A 27,116-nucleotide genomic window follows, 5' to 3' on the forward strand; every position below is an offset into this window, starting at 1 on the left:
GAGGAAACAGACTGAATGATTTGTCTAGATAAGGACCATGTATTGAAATCACTAATAAGTGTCAAAGCTACAGTAAAATTTTAATGTTATGCATTTAAATCCAACATTCCTTCCATAAAATCTTGGTGGATACATTAGTACCCTATAGAATAGCATGTTTCCTCTTCTGATTATTAAAGTAATGTTAAAATACCTAGAGTTGTATTTTTAAATCACCAATTTTATTAACAAAAGATAGAAGGAGGGACAAGTGGCAATAAACTTTTATTTTTTTTCAAGATTTTATTTAAATTCAAATTAGTTCACATATAGTGTAGTATTAATCTCAGGAAAGAATTTAGTGACTTGTCAGTTGCATGGAACACTCAGTGCTCAGTACATTAAGTATCCTTCTTGATGCCTATCACCCAATCACCCTACACCCCTAGCCCCCTCCCCTCCAGCAAGCTTCAGTTTGTTTCCAAGAGTTAAGAATCTCTTATGGTTTGTTTTTCTCTGTTTTCATCTTATTTTCTTTTCCTTCCCGTCCCTATGTTCATCTGTTTTATTTCTTAAATTCCAAGTGACAATAAACTTTTAACAAGCTATATTTCTGTATGGTACAAGTTGGAAATACAGCATGCATTTTTTTTTTTGCACATAAACATTTTTTTTCTTTGTCTAAGGAATTTCATGGCTTACCCTTGGCCCTTTCACACTTGGTCCTCTTCATTTTTACATTCTTGATTTCATTAATTCTTTAATCTTTGGAAAACTTTTCAAATAAGTGTACCAAAAAGCGTATTTAAGAGACGGATGTCAGCAAAATGGTGGACTAGGAACCTCTAGGTCCTTGTTCTACTACAGAACACCAAGCAACAGATTGACCAAAATAGCTTTGTGGAAGTTTTAGAAACTGAGAAACTAAGTCAGGATCTATAGGAAACAGGTAAGTGCCCAACCAAGGAAATGCTACACTCAAAATTGCAGAAATTTTCATGGCATTTTTTCCCTCATTCTTGCCTCACTCTCTCCTTTGTGCAAGGTGGTACACACAGGAGGAATCCACCCAAGTCTTAGTTCCTCTCTTGAGATGTAAAGTAAAAAGTGTTTGTAAGGGCTTCTGACTGGAAAATCCCACCCTTTTGAGGTTGTCCGTCATTCCTGCCTTTTTTTTTTTTTAATTAAGATTGTATTTATTTATTTGAGGAAGAGAGAGAGCGAGCACACAACCAGGGGCAGTAGCAGAGGGGGCAGGAGAAGCAGGCTCCCCACTGAGCAGGGAACCCAATGCAGAGCTGGATCCCAGGACTCTGGAACCATGACCTGAGTGGAAGACATATGCTTAACCTACTGAGCCACCCAGGAGCCCACCCAGTTCTATTTTCTGATCATAGACCTTAGTCTTTATAAAAGTGAAGAGCTTGTGAGAGGGAGGTACTGGAAGTGAAGAATCGAATAAGGAAAGCCAGCCATGGAAGCCAAAGATAAGACACATACTAATCAAATTCAGAGATCAGGACAGAAATACTGGAATTTGGGACACACCCATCCCCTCACCTCTTGGAATGTAGATTATTGGTTGGTTTCCTTACCAATAGGATCTTTGAAAAGGTTCTCTCAGACAGGCACTGCTTTCTGTAGCTGCTTCAGCACTCCTGGCTTCAGCTGCCTGTATTCAGTCATTTGTTGTTCAGAACAGATCTGTAGCTTTGTTTGACGTCTCTGGAGTGGAGTTTTAGAATAAATTAGGTGCTGGGGATGCTCTGGTTTTGTGAGCAACTATATAAGCCCTCACCACTCTATTCTAAGCATTCTCCTGGGTCTAATGCTTTTTTTTTATTTTGAAATGGGAAGAGGGCTCCAGTGCCCTTAGGGGTTAGCTGAGTAATTTCAGCAAGTAGATCCATTCAACACTAATCTCAGAGCAGCCCACCAGATAGACAGCTTTCTATTCCAGACTCCCCAGAGCTTAACTCACTCTTCTCTGACGAATAATGCCCTTCAGATTAAAGGACATTTCTGAAGTATCCCCCCTTCAAATATATCTTTCCTTCATATTCCTTCTAGAGATTGCCCCATCTATTTTCCCCTTCATAAACTTTGTGAGTAACCTCTTTATTTTGTTAACTCTTCCTCATCTCCTTAATACTTATTTCACAGTTTAATTTTTATTTCAACATTGCACAGAAATTACTCTTGCTAATGCTTGCTCTCAAATAGCCAAAAAGAATGGATTTATAATGTCATCTTACCTGAACCCTTTCTAGTATTTGTCTGTGTTGATCGGTTCTTTCTAGGAACCTCTCTTGTCTTTCAAGATATGGTACTTTTAGCGTTAATTAAACTGAAATGAAAGAGTGATAGTGAACACGAAATCAGATCAGATGCTCCTTAATGAGAAAGGTATTTGTTGATAATTATGTCTAAAATGGCAGTCCCATTCTTTCCTTTATCTTTCTGCAAGGTGGTACACACAGGAGGAATCCACCCAACTTCCCTTTATCTCGAGGGCAACTATCACAACATGCCAAAGTATGGAGTTATTTCTTTGTCACTTTGATTTATAAAATTATTACCTTATTCTTTGGGTTGTCTTCTTACTTTTTTGATAATATTCTTTGAAGTACAAACAGTTTTTTAATTTTGATGAAGTCCAATTTGTCTGTTTTTCCCCCTTATCCTTTGCTTTTGGTATCATAGCTAGGAAGTTTTGCCAAAACAAAGGTCATAAAGATTTGCTTGTACATTTTTTCTGAGAGGTTTGTAGTTTTAGTTTTCATATTTAGGTCTGTGACTCATCTTAAGTTAATTTTTGTATGTGGTGCCAGGAAGCATTCAACTTCTTTCTTTCCACATGGATGTTGAGTGCTTCTAGAATAATTTGTTGAAAAGACTATTCTATTATTGAATGATCTTGGCAACCTTGCTGAAAATTGGTGGACCATACATATACAAATTTACTTGTGGACTCTTTTTTTTTTCCCAAAGATTTAATTAATTTATTTATCTAGAGAGAGAGCATGAGCAAGGAGGAAGGGGAGAAGAAGGAGAAGCAGACTTCCTACTGAGCAGGGAGCCTGACATCGAACTTGATCCCAGGACTCTTGGATCATGACCTGAACTGAAGGCAGACACTTAACTGACTGAGCCACCCAGGCACCCTATTTGTGTACTCTTAATTCTCTTGCATTCAACTATTTGTCTATCTTTATGTCAATACCACGTTGTTTTGATTACTTTGCTTTGTAGTCAGTTTTGAAATTGGGACATGTGAGTCCTCCAACTTGATTTTTTCCAAGATTGTTTTGACTCAAGGTTCCTTGAAATTCCACATGAATTTTATGATCAGCTTGTCCATTTCTTCAAGAAAAAAAAAGCAATTAGTATTTTCCTAGGATTGTATTGTATCTGTGGATTAATTTGGGGAGTATTGCCATCTGAACCATATTGAGTCTTCCAATCATGAATACTGATATCTTTACATTCACTTAATTCTAATTTAATTTCATTTTTTAATTTATTTGCTGATTTATTTATTTAAATTCAATTTAGTTAACATATACTGTATTATTAATTTCAACGGTAGAATTTAGTGATTCATCAGTTGCATATAATGCCCAGTGCCCATTATATCAAGTGTCCTCCGTAATGCCCCTCACCCAATTACCTCATCCCCCCCACCTATATCCCCTCCAGCAACCTTTAGTTTGTTTCTTATAGTTAAGCTTCTCCTATGGTTTGCATCCTTCTCTGTTTTCATACTTTAATGTTTTTTAGAAATGTTTTGTAGTTTTAATTGTACAAGTCTTGTAACTTCTAGGTTAAATTCTTAGGTATTATATACTTTTTTTAAAAAAGTATTTTATGTTTTTTGATGGTATTGTAAATGGATTTAATTCCATTTTTGAATTTTTCTTTGCTAATGCATACAAATACATTGATTTTTATGCTAATGTATCCTGCAAAATTTCTGAATTTATTAGTGCTAGTGTTTTGTGTGTGTGTGTGTGTGTGTGTGTGTATTCTTTAGGATTTTCTCTGTATAATATCATATCATCTGTGATTAGAGATAGTGCTACTTCTTCCCTTTTTATTTGGATACTTTTTACTTTTATTTTTTCATTGCCTAATTGTCTTAGTCAGTCTAGCTAAAGGTTTGTCAATTTTGTTGATTGTTTCAAAGAGCTGAATCTTGGTTTGGTTGATTTTCATTATTCTTTTCTATTCTCTATTTCATTTATTGACACTGTAATACTGTAATCTTCAGTTTTTCCATCTTTCTTTTTGCTTTGTGTTTAGTTTGCTGTTCTTTTCCTAGTTACTTAAGTGGAAAAGTTAGGTTTTTGATTTAAGATCTATTTTATTTTTTTAATGTAGGTGTTGTAGGTATAAATTTTGAGCAATGCTTTTGCAATATCCCATAAGTTTTGGAAAAGTATATGTTCATTTTTATTCTTATCAAGTATTTTCTAATTTTCTTTTTGATTTTCTCTTTGACTCAACTTTTTAAAACTATGTGCTGTCTAATTATCACATTCTTTTAAATTTCCAGTTTTCCTTCTATTATTGAATTCTAATTTCATTCCATTATTATTAGAGAAGACACTTTGTATGATTTCAGTCTTTTTATATTTATTAACTCTTGTTTTGTGGCCTAATATATGGCCTATCCTGAAGAATGTTCCATGTGACCTTAAAAAGAATGTGCATTTTGCTCTTGTTGGGTTGAATGTTTTATGCATAACCATTAAGTCTAGTTGGTTTATAATGTTCAAATTTTCTATTTCCTTACCTTATGTGTGATTATTCCATCCATTGTTGAAAGTGGTTGTTGAAATCCTCAAGTATTATTGTTGAATTCTTTACTTTCCCCTTCAATTCTGTCAATTTTTCTTTTTATATTTTGAGGCTTTGTTATTTGGTGGGTATATATGCATTATTGTCACAGTTTCTTGATGGATTTTTACCTTTTGTCATTATATAATGTCTTTCTATATCTCGTGTAGCAATTTTTTACTACTAAAGTCTAATCTAATATTAAGTATACTAATATATATCATGGCTTTCTTTTGGTCACTGTTTTCATGGATTATCTTTTTCTTTTCTTTCACTTTCAATGAATTTCTGTTTTGGTTTTAAAGTGAGTCTCTTTGTAGGCACTATATGGTTAGATCATGTTTTAGTTAACCTATTCTGCCAATTTCTGCCTTATAATTGGAGAGCTAACCCAGTTAAATTTAAAGTCATTATTGGTAAGGGAGAACTTCTGCCATTTTACGAATTGTCTTCTACATGTCTTATATCTTTTGTATTCCTGAATTTCTCAATTCTATGTGTTATACAAATAGTATACTATTTTGATTCCCTTCTTTTTTTCCCTCATATATATATGAGGAAACAATATATACATTTGTTTTTGGAGATTATAATTAACATCTTAATTTATAATAATTTTGTTTGGGGATCCCTGGGTGGCGCAGCGGTTTGGTGCCTGCCTTTGGCCCAGGGCGCGATCCTGGAGATCCGGGATCGAATCCCACGTCGGGCTCCTGGTACATGGAGCCTGCTTCTCCCTCTGCCTGTGTCTCTGCCTCTCTCTCTCTCTCTCTGTGACTATCATAAATAAATAAAAAATGTAAAAAAAATAATTTTGTTTGAATTAATATCAATATAGTTTCAATAATATTCAAAATACTTTGCTTTTTATATAGTTCTATTCCCTTTATCTTGTTGTTGTCACAAATTACATTTTTATATGCCTACAACATAAATTTATAATTGTTTTATAGTTGTACTTTAAATAATAAAAAGTTGTTTACTAGTAAATTTATAATTGTATTTTTAAAAGGCTAAAAAAATTAATTTCACTGTAGTTAATGTGCAAAGTTATATTGATTTCAGGTATTCAATATAGGGATTCAACAATTCTGTGCACTACTCAGTGCTCATAACAATAGGTGTACTCTTAATTTCCTTCACTTATTTTACCCATCCTCCCTTCCACTTTTCCTTTCCTAACATCAGTTTGTTCTCATTGATAAGAGTCTGTTTTTTGGTTTCTTTTTCTTTTGATCATTTGTTTTGTTTCTTAAATTTCACATATGGGGACACTTTGGTGGCTCAGTCGGTCAATTATCATACTCTTGGTTTTGGCTTAGCTCATGATCTCAGGGTCATGGGATCTAGCCTCATGCCAGGCTCCATGCTCAGCAGGCAGTCTGACAGACAGTCTCTCTCTCTCTCTCTCTCTCCCTCTGTCCTTACCCCCATGACTCTCTCTGTCTCTCAAATAAGTAAACAAACAAACAAACAAATAAATCTTTAAAAAAATTCCACATAGGAGTGAAATCATATGGTGTTTGTCTTTCTCTGACTGGATTATTTCACTTAGCATTGTACTCTCTAGATCCATCTCTATTGTTGCAAATGGCAAGACTTCATTCTTTATATTATAAAGGGTGAGTAGAATTCCATTGTATGGATATATACAACATCTTCTTTATCCATTTATTTATACATGAGCACTTGACTGTGTTCATAATTTGGCTATTGTAAATAATACTAGAATAAATATTGGGGCACATATATTTTTTTTGAACTAGAATTTTCATATTCTTTGGGCTAATACCCAGCAGTGGAATTACTGGATCACATGGTAATTCTGTTTTTAAGATTTTTAGAAATATTCATACTGTTTTTCACAGGTGCTGTACCAGTTTGCACTCCCACCAACAGTGAATGAGTGTTCTTTTTTCTCCACATCTTCACCAACACTTATTTCTTGAGTTTTTGATTTTAGTCATTCTGATAGGTATGAGGTGATATCTCACTGTGGTTTGATTTGCATTTCTTTGATGATTAGTGATTAGATGATTAATTATATTTTATATCTACACATGTTGTAAACTACTTATGTACATTCAACTTTCTTTCGAAAAAGGAAAGTTTTATTCAACTAAAACATCCACTGTTAGCATTAACTACTTTCCCTAAATGATAAATTTCTCCAAATATTAAATAATACCATATATCAGCATTGTTAAAATTTATTCAAATTCTCCTATTACTTCTACTCAATTGGAGAATGTTCTCCTTTTTATCTTTTTTTTGCATATTTTTTATTGGAGTTCAATTTGCCAACATATAGCATAACACCCAGTACTCATCCTGCTAAGTGCCCCCCTCAGTGCCCATCACCAAGTCACCCCAACCCACCCACCCGCTTCTCTTTCCACCAACCCTTGTTTGTTTCCCAGAGTTAGGTGTCTCTCATGTTCTGTCACCCTCTCTGATATTTATCACTCATTTTCTCTCCTTTCCCCTTTATTCCCTTTCACTATTTTTTATATTCCCCCAATGAATGAGACCATACAATCTTTGTCCTTCTCCGATTACTTACTTCACTCAGCATAATACCCTCCAGTTCCATCCACGTTGAAGCAAATAGTGGGTATTTGTCTTTTCTAATGGCTGAGTAATATTCCATTGTATACACTGACCACATCTTCTTTATCCATTCATATTTCTTTTTATAAAATTTTTATTTATTTATTCATGATAGTCACAGAGAGAGAGAGAGAGAGAGAGAGAGAGAGAGGCAGAGACACAGGCAGAGGGAGAAGCAAGCTCCATGCAGGGAGCCCGATGTGGGACTCGATCCCGCGTCTCCAGGATCGCGCCCTGGGCCAAAGGCAGGCGCTAAACCGCTGCGCCACCCAGGGATCCCTTCATTCATCTTTCGATGGACACTGAGACTCCTTCCACAGTTTGGCTGTTGTGGACATTGCTGCTATAAACAATGGGGTGTGGGTGTCCTGCTGTTTCACTGCATCTGTATCTTTGGGGTAAATCCCCAGCAGTGCAATTGCTGGGTCTTAGAGCAGTTCTATTTTTAACTCTTTGAGGAACCTCCACACAGTTTTCTAGAGTGGCTGCACCAATTCACATTCCCACCAGCAGTGCAAGAGGGTTCCCCTTTCTCCACATCCTCTCCAACATTTGTTGTTTCCCATCTTGTTAATGTTCACCATTCTCACTGGTGTGAGGTGGCATCTCATTGTGGTTTGGATTTGTATTTCCCTGATGGCAAGTGATGCGGGGTGCGGAGCATTTCCTCATGTGCTTGTTGGCCATGTCTATGTCTTCCTCTGTGAAATTTCTGTTCACGTCATTTTCCCATTTCATGATTGGATTGTTTGTTTCTTGGCTAAGTTCTTATAATCTTGGATACTAGCTCTTTATCTGATATGTCATTTGCAAATATCTTCTCCCATTCTGTAGGTTGTCTTTTAGTTTTGTTGACTGCTTCTTTTGCTGTGCAGAAGCTTTTTATCTTGATGAAGTCCCAATAGTTCCTTTTTGCTTTTCTTTCCCTTGCCTTCATAGATGTATCTTGCAAGAAGTTGCTGTGGCCAAGTTCCAACACCCTGTGTTCTCCTCTAGGATTTTGATGGATTCTTGTCTCACATTTAGATCTTTCATCCATTTTGAGTTTATCTTTGTGTATGGTCTAAGAGAATGGTCTAGTTTCATTCTTCTGCATGTGGATGTCCAATTTTCCCAGCACCATTTATTGAAGAGACTGTCCTTTTTCCAGTGGATAGTCTTTCCTGCTTTGTTGAATATTAGTTGACCATAGAGTTGAGGGGCCATTTCTGGATTCTCTATTCTGTTCCATTGATCTATGTGTCTGTTTTTGTGCCAGTACCACACTGTCTTGATGACCACAGCTTTGTAGTACAACCTGAAATCTGGCATTGTGATGCCCCCAGCTATGGTTTTCTTTTTTAATATTCCCCTGGCTATTTGGGGTCTTTTCTGATTCCACACAAATCTTAAGATGATTTGTTCCAACTCTCTGAAAAAAGTCCATGGTATTTTGATAGGGAGTGGACTGAATGTGTAAATTGCCCTAGGTAGCATGGACATTTTCACAATATTAATTCTTCCAATCCATGAGCATGGAATATTTTTCCATCTCTTTGTGTCTTCCTCAATTTCTTTCAGAAGTGTTCTATAGTTTTTAGGGTATAGATCCTTTACCTCTTTAGTTAAGTTTATTCCTAGGTGTCTTATGCTTTTGGGTGCAATTGTAAATGGGATTGATTCCTTAATTTCTCTTTCTTCAGTCTCATTGTTAGTGTATAAAATGCCACTGATTTCTGGGCATTGATTTTGTATCCTGCCACGCTACCAAATTGCTGTATGAGTTCTAGCAATCTTGGGATGGAGTCTTTTGGGTTTTCTATTTTCTATGTACAGTATCATGTCATCTGCAAAGAGGGAGAGTTTGGCTTCTTCTTTGCCAATTTGAATGCCTTTTATTTCTTTTTGTTGTCTGATTGCTGAGGCTAGGACTTCTAGTACTATGTTGAATAGCAGTGGTGACAGTAGACATCCCTATAATGTTCCTGAGCTTAGGGGAAAGTCTCCCAGTGTTTCCCCATTGAGAATGATATTTGCTGTGGGCTTTTCGTAGATGGCTTTTAAGATCCTGAGGAATGTTCCCTCTATCCCTACACTCTGAGGAGTTTTGATCAGGAATGGATGCCGTATTTTGTCAAATGCTTTCTCTGCATCTATTGAGAGGATCATATGGTTCCTGTTTTGTTCTCTTGTTGATATGATCTAAAATGTTGATTGCTTTATGAGTGTTGAACCAGCCTTGCATCCGGGGATAAATCCCACTTGGTCATGGTGAATAATCTTCTTAATGTACTGTTGTATCCCATTAGCTAGTATCTTGGTGAGAATTTTAGCATCTGTGTTCATCAGGGATATTGGTCTATAATTCCCCTTTTTTGGTCAGACTTTGGTTTTGGAATTAAGGTGATGCAGGCATCATAGAACAAGTTTGGTAGTATTCCACCCCTTTCTATATTTCAGAACAGCTTTAGTAGAATAGGTATGGTTTCTTCTTTAAACGTGTGATAGAATTCCCCTGGGAAGCCATCTGGCCCTGGCCTTTGTGTCTTGGGAGGTATTTGATGACTGCCTCAATTTCCTCCACAGTATTGGCCTGGTCAGGTTTTCCATTTCTTCCTGTTCCAGTTTTGGTAGTTTGTGGTTTTCCAGAAATGCGTCCATTTCTTCTAGATTGCCTAATTTATTGGTGTATAGCTGCTCATAATAAGTTTTTTAAAATCGTTTGTATTTCCTTGGTATTGGTGGTGATCTCTCCTTTTCATTCATGATTTTATTAATTTGAGTCTTTTCTCTTTTGTTTTTAATAAGGGTGGCTAATGGTTTATCTATCTTATTTATTCTTTCAAAGAACATACTCCTGATTTTGTTCATCTGTTCTACAGTTCTTCTGGTCTCTATTTCAATGAGTTCTGCTCGAAACTTTATGAACTCTCTTTTTCTGCTGGGTGTAGGTTTTATTTGCTGTTCTTTCTCCAGCTCCTTTAGGTGCAAGGTTAGCTTGTGTATTTGAGTTTTTCTAATTTTTTGAGGGACGCTTGTATTGCAATGTATTTCTCTCTCAGGACTGCTTTTGCTGTATCCCAAAGATTTTGAATGGTTGTATCTTCATTTTCATTAGTTTCCATGAATCTTTGTATTTCTTCTCTAATTTCCTGGTTGAGTGTTTCATCTTTTAGCAAGATCCTCTTTAATCTCCACATGTTTGAATTTCTTCCAAATGTCTTCTTGTGATTGAGTTCATGTTTCAAAGCAATAAGGTCTGAAAATATGCAGGGGACAATCCCAATCTTTTGGTATTGATTGAGACCTGCTTTGTGACCCAGTATGTGGTCTATTCTGGAGAAAGTTCCATGTGCACTTGACAAGAATGTGTATTCAGTAGCTTTTGGGTGTAAAATTCTGTAAATATCTGTGAAATCTATTTAGTCCAGTATATCATTTAAGCTCTTGTTTCTTTGGAGCTGTTGTGCTTAGAAGAGATGTCATTTGCAGAAAGCATCGTGTTGAAGTCTCCCAGTATTAAAGTATTGTTATCTAAGTATGTCTTTACTTTGGTTATTAATTCATTGATATACTTGGAAGTTCCCACATTAGGGGTATAAATATTCATGATTGTTAGGTCCTCTTGTTGGATACATCCTTTAAATATGATAGAGTGTCCCTCTTCACCTCTTACTACAGTCTTTGGGATAATCTTTAATTTATCTGATATGACGACTGCTACCCCAGTTTTCCTTTAAGGATCATTTGAATGGTAAACGGTTCTCCAACCTTTTATTTTCAGGCTGTAGGTGTCCTTACATCTAAAATGAGTCTCTGGGGGATCCCTGGGTGGCTCAGCGGTTTAGCACCTGCCTATGGCCCAGGGCGTGATCCTGGAGTCCCACTTCAGGCTCCTGGCATGGAGCCTGCTTCTCCCTCCTCCTGTGTCTCTGCCTCTCTCTCTCTCTCTCTCTCTGTCCACCATGAATAAATAAATAAGTCTTTTTAAAAAAATAAAATGAGTCTCTCATAGACAGCAAATAGATGGGTCTTGCCTTTTATCCAGTCTGATACCCTGTGTTTTTGATGGGATAATTTAGCCCATTCACTTACAGAGTTACTATTGAAAGATATGGATTTAGTGTCATCATAATACCTACTCAGTCCCTGTTTTTGTAAATTATTTCTTTGGGCTTCCTCTTTCTTTTATAGGGTCCCCCTTAATATTTCTTCCAGACCTGGTTTGGTGGTCACATAGTTTTTCAGTTTCTGCCTATCTTGGAAACTCTTTATCTCTTCTTCTATTCTGAATGAGAGCCTTGCTGCATTGATTATTCTTGGCTTCATGTTCTTCTCATTTAGGACCCTGAATATAGCCTGCCAGCCCTTCCTCGCCTGCCAGGTCTCTGTGGAGAGGGTTTCTGTTAATCTAATATTTCTCCCCATATAAGTTAGGGATCTCTTGTCTCCTGATGCTTTAAGGATTTTCTCTTTATCTTTGGAATTTGCAAGTTACTATTAAATGTCGAGGTGTTGAGTGGTTTTTATTGATTTTAGGGGGGGATATCTCTATATCCTGGATCTGAATGCCTGTTTCCCTCCCCAAATTAGGGATGTTCTCAGTTATGATTTGTTCAAATACCCTTTCTGTTCCTCTGTCCCTTTCGGCACCCTCTGGGACCCGAATTAGACGTAGATTTTTCCTTCTGAGGCTGTCATTTATTTCCCTTACCTTTTCCTCATGATTGTTTTTCTTTTTTTTCTTCTGCTTCCTTCCTTGCCATCAACTTGTCTTCTATGTCACTCACTCGTTCTTCTATGTCATTAACCCTTGTCATTAGGGCCTCCAGTTTGGATTGCATCTCATTTAATTGATTTTTAATTTCGGTCTGATTAGATCTAAATTCTGCAGTCATGAAGTCTCTTGAAGCCTTTATGCTTTATCCAGAGCCACAAGCAGCTTTATAATTGTGCTTCTGAATTGCCTTTTTGACATCAAATTGTAATCCAAATTCTGTAACTCTGTGGCAGAGAGTACTGTTTCTGATTCTTTCTTTTGTTATGAGTTCTTCTTTCTAGTCATTTTGTTCCATGCGGAGTGGCTAAAAAGGAAATGTACTGGAAAAAGGAAGAAAAAGAAAAAACAGAAAACAAAACAAAACAAAAGAAAACAAGGAGGGGCATCCTCTGGTTCTGTATATTGTAAATCCTATAACTTGTGCTGGAGCTTTCCAGTGCTGCTTGACCAAGAACTTGCTCTTCCCCTGTCCTTCCAGCTGGTCTTCTGGGGGAGGGTCCTGCTGTGCTGATTCTCAGGTGTGTGCATCTGAGGGAGTTGCCCCACCTCCTGTCAGGTACGTGGCTTAGTGGGAGCTGTTTATCTTGTGAGGCCCCTGTTCCCTGGTGGCCCCGCTCTGTCCCTGGCACTGGGTGACACCAGGAGGGTGACCAACACTAGCGGTGGCCAGCTCTCCAGCCCTGGAGTCAGCACCTAAGGTAACTACCATGGTCTCCGAGGTCTGGAGGGGCCTGGATGCTGGGGGAGGTGGGGGGGGTACACTGATCTGCACAGCTCAGGGTGGGAGGAGCGTCCTCACTGTCCTGTGCTCTCCCCGTCTCTGCCTGTCCCAGGGGAGCACTGGATCCTGGGCTGTGTCCCCCAGGCCCTGGGTTTGGGGACCTGAGCTGCTCCCGAGGCCTGGCAGGGCTCGCCCTCCAGCCCTTTACCGAGATCATCCCCCGGCATGTGGCACGCTCTCCCCTGGGGCGCACTTCCTCAGTTAGTGACCCCAGGAACCTAGAGGCTCCACTGCCCCTCCTGCAGTTCTGCCCGAGTTCCCTGTGAGTGCCTTTCCATCTGGGAAGAATGCAGCGTGGATTTTTAAAGTTCCTGCCTCTCCGGGACTGGGCTTTCCTGTCCTGGAGGCTCTTGCTGTCTGGCCTTAGCCTGGCTCCTTGTGGGACCCCTCCCCCACTGGATTAAAAAAAATTTTTTTTTCTGACTTTCTACCTTCTTAGAAGCACAAACCCTTCTCTCTAGCATTTTAGCTGTTCTCTCTTTAAATCTCAGGTTGAATTCATAGGTTTTCAGGATGATTTGAAAGTTATCTAGGTAAGTTGGTGGGGACAGGTGACTTGGGAATCCTACTTCTCCACCATCTTGCCCTGCCTCTGAATGTCTCTTTCTTACAAAGAGATTCAAATGACAAAAAAATGTGATAATCTTTTGAAAGAAATTCAGGTGAGTATAATGAATGTAGCAGAATTTCTTAGCCCAATTCACTTAATTTTATTATGGTATTTTGTGATGTCTATAGTCAAATATTGTCATAGAAAAATGTAGGTGCATGTTTACTAACCAAAGCAGAGGGCTTATAAAACAATTTTTGGTATGTAATTTCAATTTCTTGACAATAAGAAGTTAGTTTAAGCTTGTTTAAAAAGCAGTAATGAAATGCCTTTTTTGCAGGCCACCATACATTTACTGGAAGTTTTTTTCATTCCAATGATGGCTTTAACACATATTTGGGAACTTTGTCAACATCCAACTATTGTCCAGATCACTTTCAATTTTATTTTTTTGTCAAAACTCATGATCCTCTCCAAAACAGTTCTCTCCTCTTTCAATTCTAAGAGATGAGCACATTTCTAATCATCTGTCTGTGATCATCCATCATGGTGTCATACCTGCCCACTTGTCCAATGTTTTCACGTTTCCTATTGCAGCCAGAAGCTGGATGTTGAGAAACTGTTGTAGCAGAAATTCTGAAGTCTGCTGGAAGGCCTTGATTTACTGTTTTGGAATTAGCTTCCACCATGGCTTTCAGCTGATCTTCATTTAAAACAGATTTGGAAAAAAAAAAAAAAAAACAGATTTGGGTCTTCCTACAGGGTAATTTTTCAGACTCAGCTCTCCAAAACAAAAATTTCATGCCACCACTCTATAGACCTTTTACTAACAGAGCCTTCTCAAAAGACAGACTTGATGTTTCTACTTACTATAGATGCATTGTATCCTTGTTTAAGATCATATTTAAAAAAAAGTATTCAGAAATCTTTCAAAGATACGATAATGTTCACATCAGTAAAAGGTGATGATTTATCTTAGATGTTTATTTTTAGAAGTTTCCTATTAATAAGTACATAACCACAGAGACAAGATTTAAATGCAACAGGAACCTGTTAGTTGTAATCGAGTCATGATTTGGTGGCCATCTTCGTTTTCCTGGCTCAAGTTGCACACTTGCTTCTTTCTGGCAGGAGCAGTGGTGGTGGCAGCAGTGGCTCAGGCTCAGGCTCCTCCCTTTGTATTTCAGTGCCTGGCCTCTGCCCATGCCATGCCTCTTGGCCAGACCAAGGCTATTCTTTGTTTCTTTATATGGATTTGAGTTACTGTTTAGAGTCCTTTTATGTCATCCTAAAGGACTCACACCTTTTGCATTTTTTGGTAGGGTAGCTCTACTAGCTATGAATTCTGTTTTTATTTTTTTGGGAATCGGCAGGGAATATTTTAACTCTCCTTTATTTTGAAGGATAATTTTACCAGATACAGAAATATTGGTTGAGATTTTTTTTCTTTTAGCACTTTTAATTTGCCATCCTACTGACTTCTAGTCTCCATGGGTTTTTTTTTTTTAAGATTTTATTTATTTATTTGAGAGAGAGAGAAAAAGAGAGAGGACACAAGTAGGGGAAGGGGCAGAAGGAGGGAGAGAGAGAATTTCAAGCAGACTCCACCCTGAGCATAGAGCCTGATACATGGCTTGATCCCACAACCCTGAGATTGTGACCTGAGCTGAAACCAAGAGTCAGATGCCCAACTGACTGAGCCACCCAGGTGCCCCTAGTCTCCATGGTTTCTGACAAGAAATCAGCTGTTAGTCTTATTGAGGCTCTCTTAAGACCTTTCTCTTGCTACCATCATGATTCTTTTTCTTTGTCTTTCTAAAGTTTGATTATAATATGTCTCATTGTAGATATCATTGAGTTTACACTAAAATAATTTATTGAGCTCTGAATGGATAGATTCAAATCTTTAACCAAATTTGGGAAGCTTTTTGTAACTATTTCTTCAAATATTCCTTTTTCTTTTTTCTCCTTCTGCCATTCTCATTATGTGTGTGTTGATGTGATTTATTAGTGTCCTACAGGTCTTTTAGGTTCTGTCCACTTTTCTTCATTCTATTTTTTCTGCTTCTCATTTTGGTTAATCCCAATGAATTCTTCAGTTTAATAAATTCTTTATTCTGCCTGCTTAAATCTTCTATTGCATCCATCTAGTGAAATTTAATTAAGTTATTGTGCTTTTCAAGTCCAGAATTTTTATATGGTCTCTTTATATAATTTCTTTCCTATTATTGACATTCTTGATTTGGTGAGATATTGTTATATTGGTTTGCTCTAGTTTTTTATTCATGACTTTCTTCTGCTCATTGAAAATGTTTAAGACAGTTTCTATTAATTCCTTTTCTTATGCCTGTGTATAAGACATATTTCTTATTTCTTTGCATACCTCATAATTTTTGGTTAAAAGTGAACATTTTGAATATTATAATGTAGCAACTGTGGAATTCAAATTCTCCCCTCTGGAATTTATGGGACCCTGGGATGAAAGGAGTCCTTTAAGATGAAATGAAAGGACACTAAACAGTGACTCCCTGTGGTGGTGCTCTTGCTTTTTAGTGATTCCACACAAATTTTGTAAAGGCTGTTGTTTTTGTTTTTGTTTTTGTTTTGTAGTTACTAAAGTCTCTATGGACTAGCTTAGTGGTCAGCTAGATTCAGTAGAAATTTCTTTAATTTCCTAGAATGAGAAACCTCCATTCTTTGCAGGTGGGCTCTGTGTGTGTTAAAGCATGCCTTCAACAGTCAGCTAGGCACTTTGCAATGCTACCTTGGTATTGATTTTCTGCTTGCACAGAGACCAAAGGTCAGCAGAGATGAGTTAAGGGCCTTCTCAGGTCTTTTCTGAGCATGTATTAAGTCCTGGACATGTATGAGGCTTTCTAGATTCCCAGGAATATAGGAGAATTTTTCAAATACCCCCTGTTCCAGTGAGACCTCTCACTCCCTAGCCTTCCTCCAACATTTTTGGTGTATCTATTGCTTCCCCAACTATCATTCCTTCTCTCAGGTGGCAGAGGCTAATCCATTTGTCTTTAAATGTTTTGACAAATATTCATAAGTAGCTACCACCTTATCCTGGGAAAGTTCTGAGTTATGTAAAATAAAAGCAACCTCCGTGCACCTATCCTCAGGAAACCACAAGATAGGTCAAAGCAAACAACTATAATTCTTTGAGAACAAGGTCTGCTCTGCTTCTTTCAGTTCTGTGGATCCACATGGGTAACATGGGCTACCATTTTCAAGAGTACTGCTGAACTAAAGAGGGAGGGATGAAGCCAGGGTGAGTTAAAATGTCACAGAGCTCTCCTACTTAGATTCAACCACCTTTTCCTTGACTAAGTGTTCACCTGTTTGCTGCAAATCTTTGACTAGTTTCCAAGGTTCTGATAAAGCTGATTCTAGTAGTTTGGGATAGATTATTTGCTGTTTTTGTGGGGGAACAGGCTCTGTAGTTCCTTAGTCTACTATTTCACTAAAGTCACCGGAAAGGGTTTTGGTTCCTAGTTGCTATATAATTGTCTGGCAGACTTTGCTGAAGTGTGCACAGCTTCTTGAGTGCCCAGGCCTTGCAGTGCACTCATCTTCCCAAGTACCCAGCTTCTGTAGTGCTTGGCAGCCAGCAGTGCCCAGTGGCCAGGTGCTTCATGCACCATCTCCCTGGAGTGGGTTTATGGCAGAGCATCTGGCAAGGTACTTTCTTGTGAACAACTGTCCTCAGCGTCCTAGAATGTGGATTCCAGCAATTTCAACTCCACTGACATACCATTACAACAACTTCTTTTCTATTCAGTGTACTGCCTTGTTCCCTCTCTGACAGGAAATGATTCTCAGCTCAGGATGGGTCTTCCTGGGCAATCTGTCTTATCTCTAGTGGTAAGGGCTGCTCTTTTCATCTGCTATTGATATATTCTTCGGAGTACTCTCTATTTACTAGCCAATCCCTTGATAATCCAATTCCTTGTTATAGTTGAAAATTATTTATATTTAACTTTCCATATTTAAATTATCATGTGGCAGGCAGCCCCAGTGGCATAGCAGTTTAGTGCCGCCTGCAGCCTGGGGTGTGATCCTGGAGACCTGGGATCGAGTCCCACGTCGGGCTCCTTGCATGGAGCCCGCTTCTCCCTCTGCCTGTGTCTCTGCCTCTCTCTCTCTCTCTCTGGCTCTATGAATAAATAAATAAAATCTTAAACAAACAAACAAATAAATAAATAATCATGTGGCTTGTCTCTTCTGATTGTATGCAGAATGATATATTAAAGGAACAAAACACAAAGGATTTAGTAAAGGTTCACAGCCAAATAAAAAAGAATTTTGCTAGTGTTGTTGTGAACTATATTAAAATTTTTTTAATCTATTTTTAATCTATTTTTAAAAAGATTTTATTTATTTATTTGAGAGAGAGAGAAAGATCACAAGTAGGGGGGGGAGGGGTAGAGGAAGAAGCAGACTTCCTGCTGAGCAGGGAGCTTAATGCCTGCCATCTCAGGATCTGGGATTATGACCTGAATGGAAAGCATACATTTAACCAATTGAGCTACCCAAGCACCTCCCAAATTTTTTAAATAGAAGCACATGCTTTAAAAAATCATCAATAGGGCAGCCCCGGTGGCTCAGTGGTTTAGCGCCGCCTGCAGCCCAGGGTGTGATCCTGGAGACCCTGGATCGAGTCCCATGTCAGGCTCTCTGCATGGTGCCTGCTTCTCCTTCTGCCTGTGTCTCTGTCTCTCTCTCTCTCTCTCTCTCTCTGACTCTATGAATAAATAAATAAAATCTTAAAAAAATCATCAATAATGACTCATAAGTAAAATCCCAAATTATTTAGTAAAATCCAGGGTTATGGTTATCTACTTTCTTTAACAAACCATCATAAACATAGTGGCATAAAATAACATCTGTTTTATCACTCTGACAGATTCTATGGGTCAGGAGTTTAAAAGGAGTACAATGGAGTGGAGTGCAGTGGCTTCCTTCTTCTCAAACAGGTAAAGGTAATCAAGGGGCTAGAGGCTGGAATCAGTGGATGGTGTCTTTGCTCACGTCTGCTCCTGGGCTGGCATTATTTTAAAACTGGTCTTAGTTAGGAGTGTTGACTAGAGGATCTACCCAAGGCCTCTTCATGTGGTTTAGATTTCTCATTGCATAGCAGGTGGATTCTAAGAGGGAGCTTACTGGAGGGAGCATCCAGGGAGGAAACATTCCAAGACATGCAAGCAGATGCTGTGTGGCCTTTACTAGTGCAGACTTCTGTCACATTCTATGGATTGTCAGTGGATCACCATGGCCAGCTCAGATTCAAGGGGAGGAATTATCAATGTTACATTGCAGTGGGGCATGTGGAATGCAGATGTGTCGTCCTCTTTGTAGTGTGTCATACTCAGTGAGATTTTTGTTTGCCCGAGAAAATCTTTATTTCTCCTTCATTTTTGAAGGATAATTTCACAGGGGAGAGAATTCTGGTTTGTTGTGTTCTGTCATTCAATTGTTTAAATATTTCACTCTTCTATTTTCTTTCTTGCATATTTTTTGAGGTAAAGTCAGATGTAATTCTTATCTTTGTTCTTCTATAGAAAGTGTGTTTTACCCCTCTGACTTCTTTCATTATTTTTTCTTTATATTTGATTTTTGGTAGTTTGAAAATGATATGCCTAGATGTGGTTTTTGGGGGCATTTATCCTATTTGGTATTTTCTGAGCTTCCTGGGTATGGTTTTGTGTCTGACATTCATTTGGGGGAAATTCTGTCATTATTGTGTCAAATATTTCTTCCTTTCTCTCTTTTTTCTCCTTGTAATCCCATTATTTATAAAATGTTATACCTTTTGTAGTTGTCCCAGTCATTAGATATTCTATTCTGTTTTTTTTTTTTCTGGTCTTTGTTCCCTTTGCTTTTCAGTTTTTGAGGATTCTATTGGTCTATTCTCAAACTCAGAGACTCTTTACTCTGCCATATCCAATCTATGAATAATCCCATCAAAGTCATTTTTCCTTTCTGTTACAGAAAAAAATAGAATGTTGTTGGTGTTGTTTTTAATTACTAGTGCTTCTTTTTGTTTTTTTCTTAGTATTTCTATTTCTCTGCCTATATTGCCTATCTGCTCTTGCATGATGTCCACTTTGTCTATTAGAGTCTTTAGCCTATTATTCATAATTATTTAAAATTCTTAGTCTGATAATTCCAACTATCCTGCCATGTCTGAGTCCCATGATTGCTTTGTCTCTTTAAATTGTGTGTTTTGCTTTTTAAGTGCCTTGTAATTTTTCGTTGATAGCTGGACATGATATATTAGGCAAAAAACAAAACAAAACAAAAACCTAACCATCCCCCCCAGCTGCTATATATAGACCCTCATAATGTGGTAGTAAAATGTAGAGGAAGGGGAAGTGTTCTATAGTACTGTATTTAGAACTCAGTGTTTTAGTACCACTGGACTGTGAACTTCACAAGTGTCTTTTAGAATGTGAACTTCACAAGTGTCTTTTAGTTTTTTTCTCTCCTCTTATATAGGACAGGATGGTTATTTCAGGGAAATAACCAACTCTCCTGCCCAATCAGCTATCCTGGGGGCAGTAGACTTAGTGCTGCGTGCCTCCAGCCAATGTGGAGGCTAACTTGGGTTCTGTCCAGGTATATTACAGTGTCCTCTGGGACCTGCCAATTGGTATAACATCTTGCTTGCCCAGTGCCTTGTTTACAGTCACCAACTTTGGAGAACTATCAAGAATGGACTTGCCTTTCAGAATGAAGATAACGGAACCTGCTAAAGGTCCATGCACAGGATTTCAGGTGTGGGAATTAAGGTCATATTTGAGGCTTACAGTTTTGGGGAAGCCTATTGACAGCTAGATTCTGCCTTTGTTATAGTCCTTGTGATAAGAGCTATTTCTTGGTTGGCTACTACGGCTCTGAGTCTTCCAATACATCTGTTCTGACACATTTTTAGTTGTTTTAAACTTATTTCCTTTTGCCTCAGATTAACTGTTCTCACCAGGTCTGACTTCTCAAAAGTAACCCTCTCTATTTGATTCCCCTTAGCACTTCAGGGGCACTTCAGATTCCCCTATGCACTTCAGACCACACACTGCTGTAAGGCAAGCTTTGAGCTTGACAATATTTACCAAAGTCATGGCTGAATATTCACAATCACTCACAGAGAATTTTAGTATCATATCTTGGCATCCTCATCATCATATATAATGCATGTAGGCCTAACTAATGTGCCCATTTTACCTCAATGTCACCAGAGCTATAAAGAGCTCACCCTGGAAATCTTTATCTTCAGGACTTGAGTGATGTGTTTGGTTTCCCTTTGGTATTCAGAGATTGCTGTATAGCCCTTCTTTTTTTATTTTATTGTTTTTATTATTATTATTATTTTTTTGTATAGCCCTTCTGAATATAAAGTCCCCTTCATCACTGTTATTCCCATGCTGGGCAGACAGTCAGCATGGAGGTTAAACTGGGGATTCAGGATATTTCTGCAGCTGAGCAGAGAGGATGACAATGGAATCTTTGAGTCTGGTAATTTTCTCCTTTTTCTCAGTTCTCTCCAAGTTGCTAAATTTCCCTCAACCCTGAATCAAAACTGTGAAGTATGCATCCTCAGAGATAGCCCAGAGATCAGGAGAATGGCACAGCTGCACTAGGCATATTTTACTGATTGTTTATGTGTCTTGTATTAAACACCTGAACTCTGGAGGGTTTGATTTCTGTGCCTCCCTTTCCTAGTAGGTCATAATTGTGAACACACTGGTTCTGTGCCCTCCCATAATCTGCGTCCCTGCATCTCCTTTTTGCCACTATCATCAAGTCCATGCCACTATAAAGGAGATTAAGGAAATAGGGACAAGCCACAGCCCACAGTGGGCTGCCTGCCCTCCCTGCCTGCAGTGACAGAGACAATGACAGAAGTGACCAGCAGTGACCCCGGGTGTCCCTCAATTCTGACATACAGCTAGGATTCTGCTATAGCCTTTCTGGGATAGAGATTCAACAGGGTTCCTTCTGCCATGAAACACCCACAATATCACTTGGGTGATATCACAATATCACTCAGTGAGGGGCACTGAGGCCCAATCCAGTTCATCCCTCAGATATCCACTATCTGCTAATGACTTATATCCCTTAAGTTTTTATCTTGTCAAGTTCCTGTAATTCTTGTTTTTTTTTTTTAAATATATTCATCTATTTATTTGTAATATAATCATGTGGATATTTATTTGTTAAGAAAACGAGTACCAATTAGATTCTGGCACTTCTGAAACTTGGCCCTGGACTGCTGCCCCAAGCAAGGCACAGCCCCTGGTCTTCAAGGACTAACACACTGACAGGTTTTCCAGTGCAAGGGAGTCAGTGCAATGACACAACAGGTAAAGTGGTTTGATAGGAAAGAAAAGGAGACATGACATGCTGCCTTACAGAATTTGGGGATGATTTTACAGAAGACAGGTTACTTGGGCAGGATTTATCTGAATAAATAAATAACAATGTACAACTTCAGTTCTTTGCTAATTGTCCTCTGCTCCCTGGTCAGAGAACTAAATATCTCTTCACTTAGGTTCTTGGGAGTAAGTCTGGTCTGCTTTTCCTCTAAGAATCATGGGGGGACCTCTTGTTGACTTTAATAATTACTTTTTAAGAAATAGTCCTAGGCTTTTGCTCTGGATTCACAAATCACACAGCATAAAGGGGCTGTTGTACTCAGGTACCTGTGTGTCTGCTGTTTCCCTTACCTACTGTTTTTGGCTACATCCTCTACAGCTCTGCTGACATTGCTCCTATCAAAGCAATGGGTTATCTTCCACAAATGCACAGCTGTTCTCTGACCCCCTCAGCTGAAAACTGAGACATGGGCTAAAACCTGCAGCAGAGAGGATGTAGTTAAGACAAAGACTTAACATTCTCACTGTGTAGAATGTTAAGCACTGAAATGCAAATTTTGGTAATTATGAGATTCTCCTGGAGTTCTGAATAAAAATATGTTCCTGTTACTTGCGGTTTTAAGTGGATTTGAATCTGGAAGGAAACCGACCAGGAGTTATGTGACCACTTGTCATTTCAGTTTTTGTAACTTCCGTGTTCAGAGATTTGGGACAATATTGTGGTCATCATTGATTCATAAAAAAGACACTTGTAGTGATCTATAGATGCACAGTCTGTAGGAACTGAGTCTTTCTTGACTCTTTTTATGTATAGACACATGAACCTCTCTCTACCTTACATAGAAAAATATGATTATTTTAGACCATGTCTGTCTCTTAGGATAAAACATATAGCTGAAGATACATCCCATGTCAAGTTTAATGCTCAAGAAGTGAATCACATGGAGAAGGTTAAACACAATACCTATTTAATTGGTACTTCTTGTTAATATGGGGGTTCCAGGAACACTGAATCATCCCGACTTCGTGGTGAGAGATAGACATAGCAAAAATTTGAGACAAAGAAACAGATTCGTGTGGACAAAGTAAAGAGACTATAATCTCATATTAAGTAATCTTTTTTATAAATATTAATGGTAATTATAACTACAATTGATTTAAGATGATGTATATGAGATAACCTTTGAAAATTTTGTACTCTAGTCTTTAAATGTGTGATTTTATTCCATGGATTAAATTGGCTAAAGGTTTTAACCTCATAAGTGATACTCAGCTGATGAGTTATTGAAAACTGTATCTGAAACTAATGTTGTACTATATGTTGGCTAATTGAATTTAAATAAATAAAAATTAAAAAAAGAAATGACAAGATGACTCCTGCATGTTAGGAAAAATCCTCTGACCACAGGGTGGAGATTGGTTTGAAGGTTATGAAATCAAACCCATACAGTTTTAAGGAAAGAATACAGGTGATAGGAGTTAGGAGTATGCAGTAGGCAGTGACAGTGGAGGCGGGGGACAAGAAGAACGAATGAATATTTAGAGATTAAAAATTTAGTCAAAGGGAACTAGTGAAAAGGTAAAAAGGATGAGAAAGAAAAATGCGTAAGCATTGTTTCAAGTTTCTACATTGGGTTGGATAGGTAGATATAGTGATTTAACTCACAAAAATATGAGCATGAAGGAGGTAGAGTGGATTTGTGAAGAATGCACAAGTTACTCCAGTCTCAAATTTGTTGAGCATGTGGTATAGATATTTAGGCATAGATAAATGGAAATAGATTTGGGTTTCAGAAAGGTATTTGACTCAGAAACCTAGATTTGGAAGAAATTAAAAAATATAAATGGTCATAATATGGTAAATGGATGAGCTCAATCAGAGATACTGTATAGAATAGGGGAAGGAGGAGAGGCTGAGACATTGGAATCAGCCACATATAAGGGAGAGGTGGATGGAGAAGGTGGTGAGATGGGAGATATAGGAGGAAGAACTGCAGGGTGCTGTGTTATGGAAACTGAGGGAGAATACTTTAAAAGATAACAAATTGATATGCAGTGTTTAGTAATGGCAAGAGGGGATACAGAAGATCCTTTCAAGTGGACATTCTAAATGAGGAGTAATTGAATGGTAGAGTCTAAGCATCTCTCTAGAAGCAGCATGTTTACTCTTATCTGTAAATGAAACTAGACCTATCATAGTTAAGACATGTGGATGTCTCACCTTAAAGACCTTGTCTCAAGAAAAGGGGATTCTCTTCTTTGTATCTCACTTAATTTTCTTGTGTTTCAGTTTCAGCTTGTTTCTTCTCATGAAGATGGTAGCCAGATCTAGACACTGGATGACCCACCAGGAATGGGGCAATCATGATTCTGGTTTCTTTTTTCTTTTCTGTCTTCCAAGCCATTGATGATGACCTTTAGTAATTCTAGCTGGAGGCTACTCCAGCCTTCGTTTTTTCTGATGGGCATCCCCGGTTTAGAGGAAAGCCAGCACTGGATAGCATTGCCACTGTGTGTCCTTTATGTCCTTGCTGTAATAGGCAATGTCACCATCATCTTCATCATCTGGACTGACTCATCCTTGCACCAGCCGATGTACCTCTTTCTGGCCATGCTATCTGGCATTGACCTGGTGCTGGCCTCCTCCACTGCACCCAAAGCCCTTGCGGTGCTCCTGGCTCATGCCCATGAGATTGGGTACACTTTCTGCCTGATCCAGATGTTCTTCATCCATGCATTCTCTTCCATGGAGTCAGGGGTACTTGTGGCCATGGCTCTGGATCGCTATGTAGCCATTTGTCACCCTCTGCATCATTCTACCATCTTGCATCCGGGGATCATCGGGCGCATTGGGATGGCAGTGCTGGTGCGGGGGTTAGTCCTCCTCCTCCCCTTCCCTATCCTGTTGCAGAGACTCCTCTTCTGCCGGGCCACCATCATAGGCCATGCCTATTGTGAACATATGGCTGTTGTAAAACTTGCCTGCTCAGAAACCACAGTGAACCGAGCTTATGGGTTGGCAGTGGCCCTGCTTGTGGTTGGGCTAGATGTCGTGGCCATTGGTATTTCCTATGCCCTCATCCTGCAGACAGTGCTGAAGGTACCAGGGGGTGAGGCCCGACTTAAGGCCTTTAGCACATGTGGGTCTCATATTTGTGTTATCCTGATCTTCTATGTTCCTGGAATGTTTTCCTTCCTCACACATCGCTTTGGCCACCATGTACCCCACCACGTCCATGCTCTTCTGGCCACACTCTACCTCCTTGTGCCACCTGCACTCAATCCTCTTGTCTATGGGGTGAAGACTCGACAGATCCGCCAGCGAGTACTTAGAGTTTTCTCCCTAAAAGGATTGATCTGAACAGTTCACATTTTCTTCTGAGGCTCCTGCCAAAGTTAATGCCAGAAGCCCCTGGCTGGTCTAGGCTATGTGGATAGGGACTATTCCAGAGTGAAGAGTCCTTCAAGTCCTGCTAGTCTTATGGCAGAGAATATCCTTAGGTACTTGGTTCCATCACTTATTTGATTATATGGATAGATGGAGTAGTGATTATTTTCCTATCCTTTCTTTTGACTTTGTTTCCAACATTGTTGAGGGCACTTGAGGACTAGAGACAAGATAAAGCTTTTGATATGCCATTTTTTTTCTGACTTCACCTAATGACTGTATAATATCATCTGGTAATGGAATGAGATGTCCCAATCTTTGCTTGGTTTTAGTTTTAGCGTGTCTTCACATGCTTGAAGTTAGTGCTATGAGCTCTAGGTCCCTTGGCTTCTGTGTAGCAACAGAGCCTCTCAAAGCATTTGATACTTCCAATATGTCAGAAAATACCTTTTGCTACAATATGCTTGTTAGTCATGTATTTAACTTAAGTGGGGGAGATACTGTAGTAGGTTGTTAGAAAAATAAAATATGAATGATATTTTTAAAGGAGAAATGTATATTGTAGAGTAGATTTCTTTTTTAAAAGGTCTGTTTGAATTATTAATTTATTTATATTTTTGATTAGGATAAAGAATAAATAAGACCAGTATTGAATATATGTATGTTTCATAAATCTTAATTTAACCAAGAAAAATACCCAAGTAATTATTATTATCTAATAACTATAAAATGTACTAGAGTCTGATATTGGTTAACACAACTTTATCAATTCATGTAGAAGTAGTTTTGGCACTTAAAAGAAGAATTTCTCTTTTTGAAATGTGGATATGAAATGATGTTGGTTAGACATTCCCCACCCTCCTTTCTAGTAATAGGAAATAGGTAAAGCTTACAAAAGGATTGTCATAATTAGTATATTTCATCCTGTTTGTTGGATGTTACCCTAAAGTCTGGCTTAACTATTTTGTGTTCCTAAGTGGTAACACATTTTGTTCAGTCCTGGAAGACACAAGTCTCCTGCATTGAGGTAAGTGGTTTTGAAAGGGTCCTATCCTGGGATTCCATAGTGGCTAAAAGGGGGGAGTGCATGGGTTAGTGTTCTAGTTTCTCCTTTCTTGTGTAAATTTTACTCCTAATAGTTTTAAGGTACAGAGATTAAGTATGAAGTCTTCAGTTTGGTTAGCATATATGGGTGAGTTAGGGAGGAGTCATATGAGTTCTTATTGCAGGAGTAATTACATGTTCTCATCACCTGGGTTGTAGGCCTAGAACTTGAACTCTGGTGGGTTGTCCTGGGGAAGCTCAGGCTGTGGTGTATGTTGTATCACATCCATGGGAAAACAGCTGTCTTGGCCCTACAGCTACTTAGTTTAGGTAGATTATTCGAAGTAGTAGTTTGTTCTCTCCTCCCATTTATATCACTTGCTGGGATGTGGGTATGTTGGTGGGATCTGAAAAGCATCTACTCCTTAGGCTATATGTTAGGCAGCTGCAAAAAGATGCCCCAAAATATAGTGGCTTAACCCAGACACTAGCTTTTGTCTCAGGCTTAAGTCAGGGTTGGTGGCCCAGATGGCATCAGGGACACAGCCTTTTCTACAGTGTTGCTTTGCCAGCTTCAGCACGTTTCCATCTTGTGATCCAAGGAAGCTCTTCAGATCCCACCAAGAGATAAAAAGTGTTGGTGAGGATGTTGAGAAAAACAAAGTCTTGTGGATTGTTAGTGGGAATGTAAATTGGTGTAGCTACTATTGAAAGCACCAAAGAGGTTCCTCAAAGCAGTAAAAGTAGGATTACCATATGATTAAGCAATCCCACTTCTAGGTATCTGT

At 38.5% G+C, this 27,116-nt stretch overlaps 2 protein-coding genes across 3 annotated transcripts in view; both read left to right on the forward strand.

Annotated features, from left to right (window-relative positions):
• The first annotated feature begins 18,428 nt into the window (after positions 1-18,428).
• Positions 18,429-27,116, forward strand: part of LOC144294775 (olfactory receptor 56A4-like) — a 67,105-nt gene continuing 58,417 nt past the window's right edge. For both annotated transcript variants that reach the window (XR_013362135.1, XR_013362136.1), the window contains exon 1: positions 18,429-18,500. The gene's annotated coding sequence lies outside the window, so the exon portion shown is untranslated. The remainder of the gene's footprint in view (positions 18,501-27,116) is intronic.
• LOC144295316 (olfactory receptor 52L1-like) lies at positions 24,304-25,257 on the forward strand. The gene has a single exon (XM_077867700.1). The coding sequence runs from the start codon at positions 24,304-24,306 to the stop codon at positions 25,255-25,257; it is 954 nt and encodes a 317-aa protein (XP_077723826.1).

The sequence above is a fragment of the Canis aureus genome, chromosome 23, assembly GCF_053574225.1.
Source record: "Canis aureus isolate CA01 chromosome 23, VMU_Caureus_v.1.0, whole genome shotgun sequence".
Classification (NCBI taxonomy): domain Eukaryota; kingdom Metazoa; phylum Chordata; class Mammalia; order Carnivora; family Canidae; genus Canis; species Canis aureus.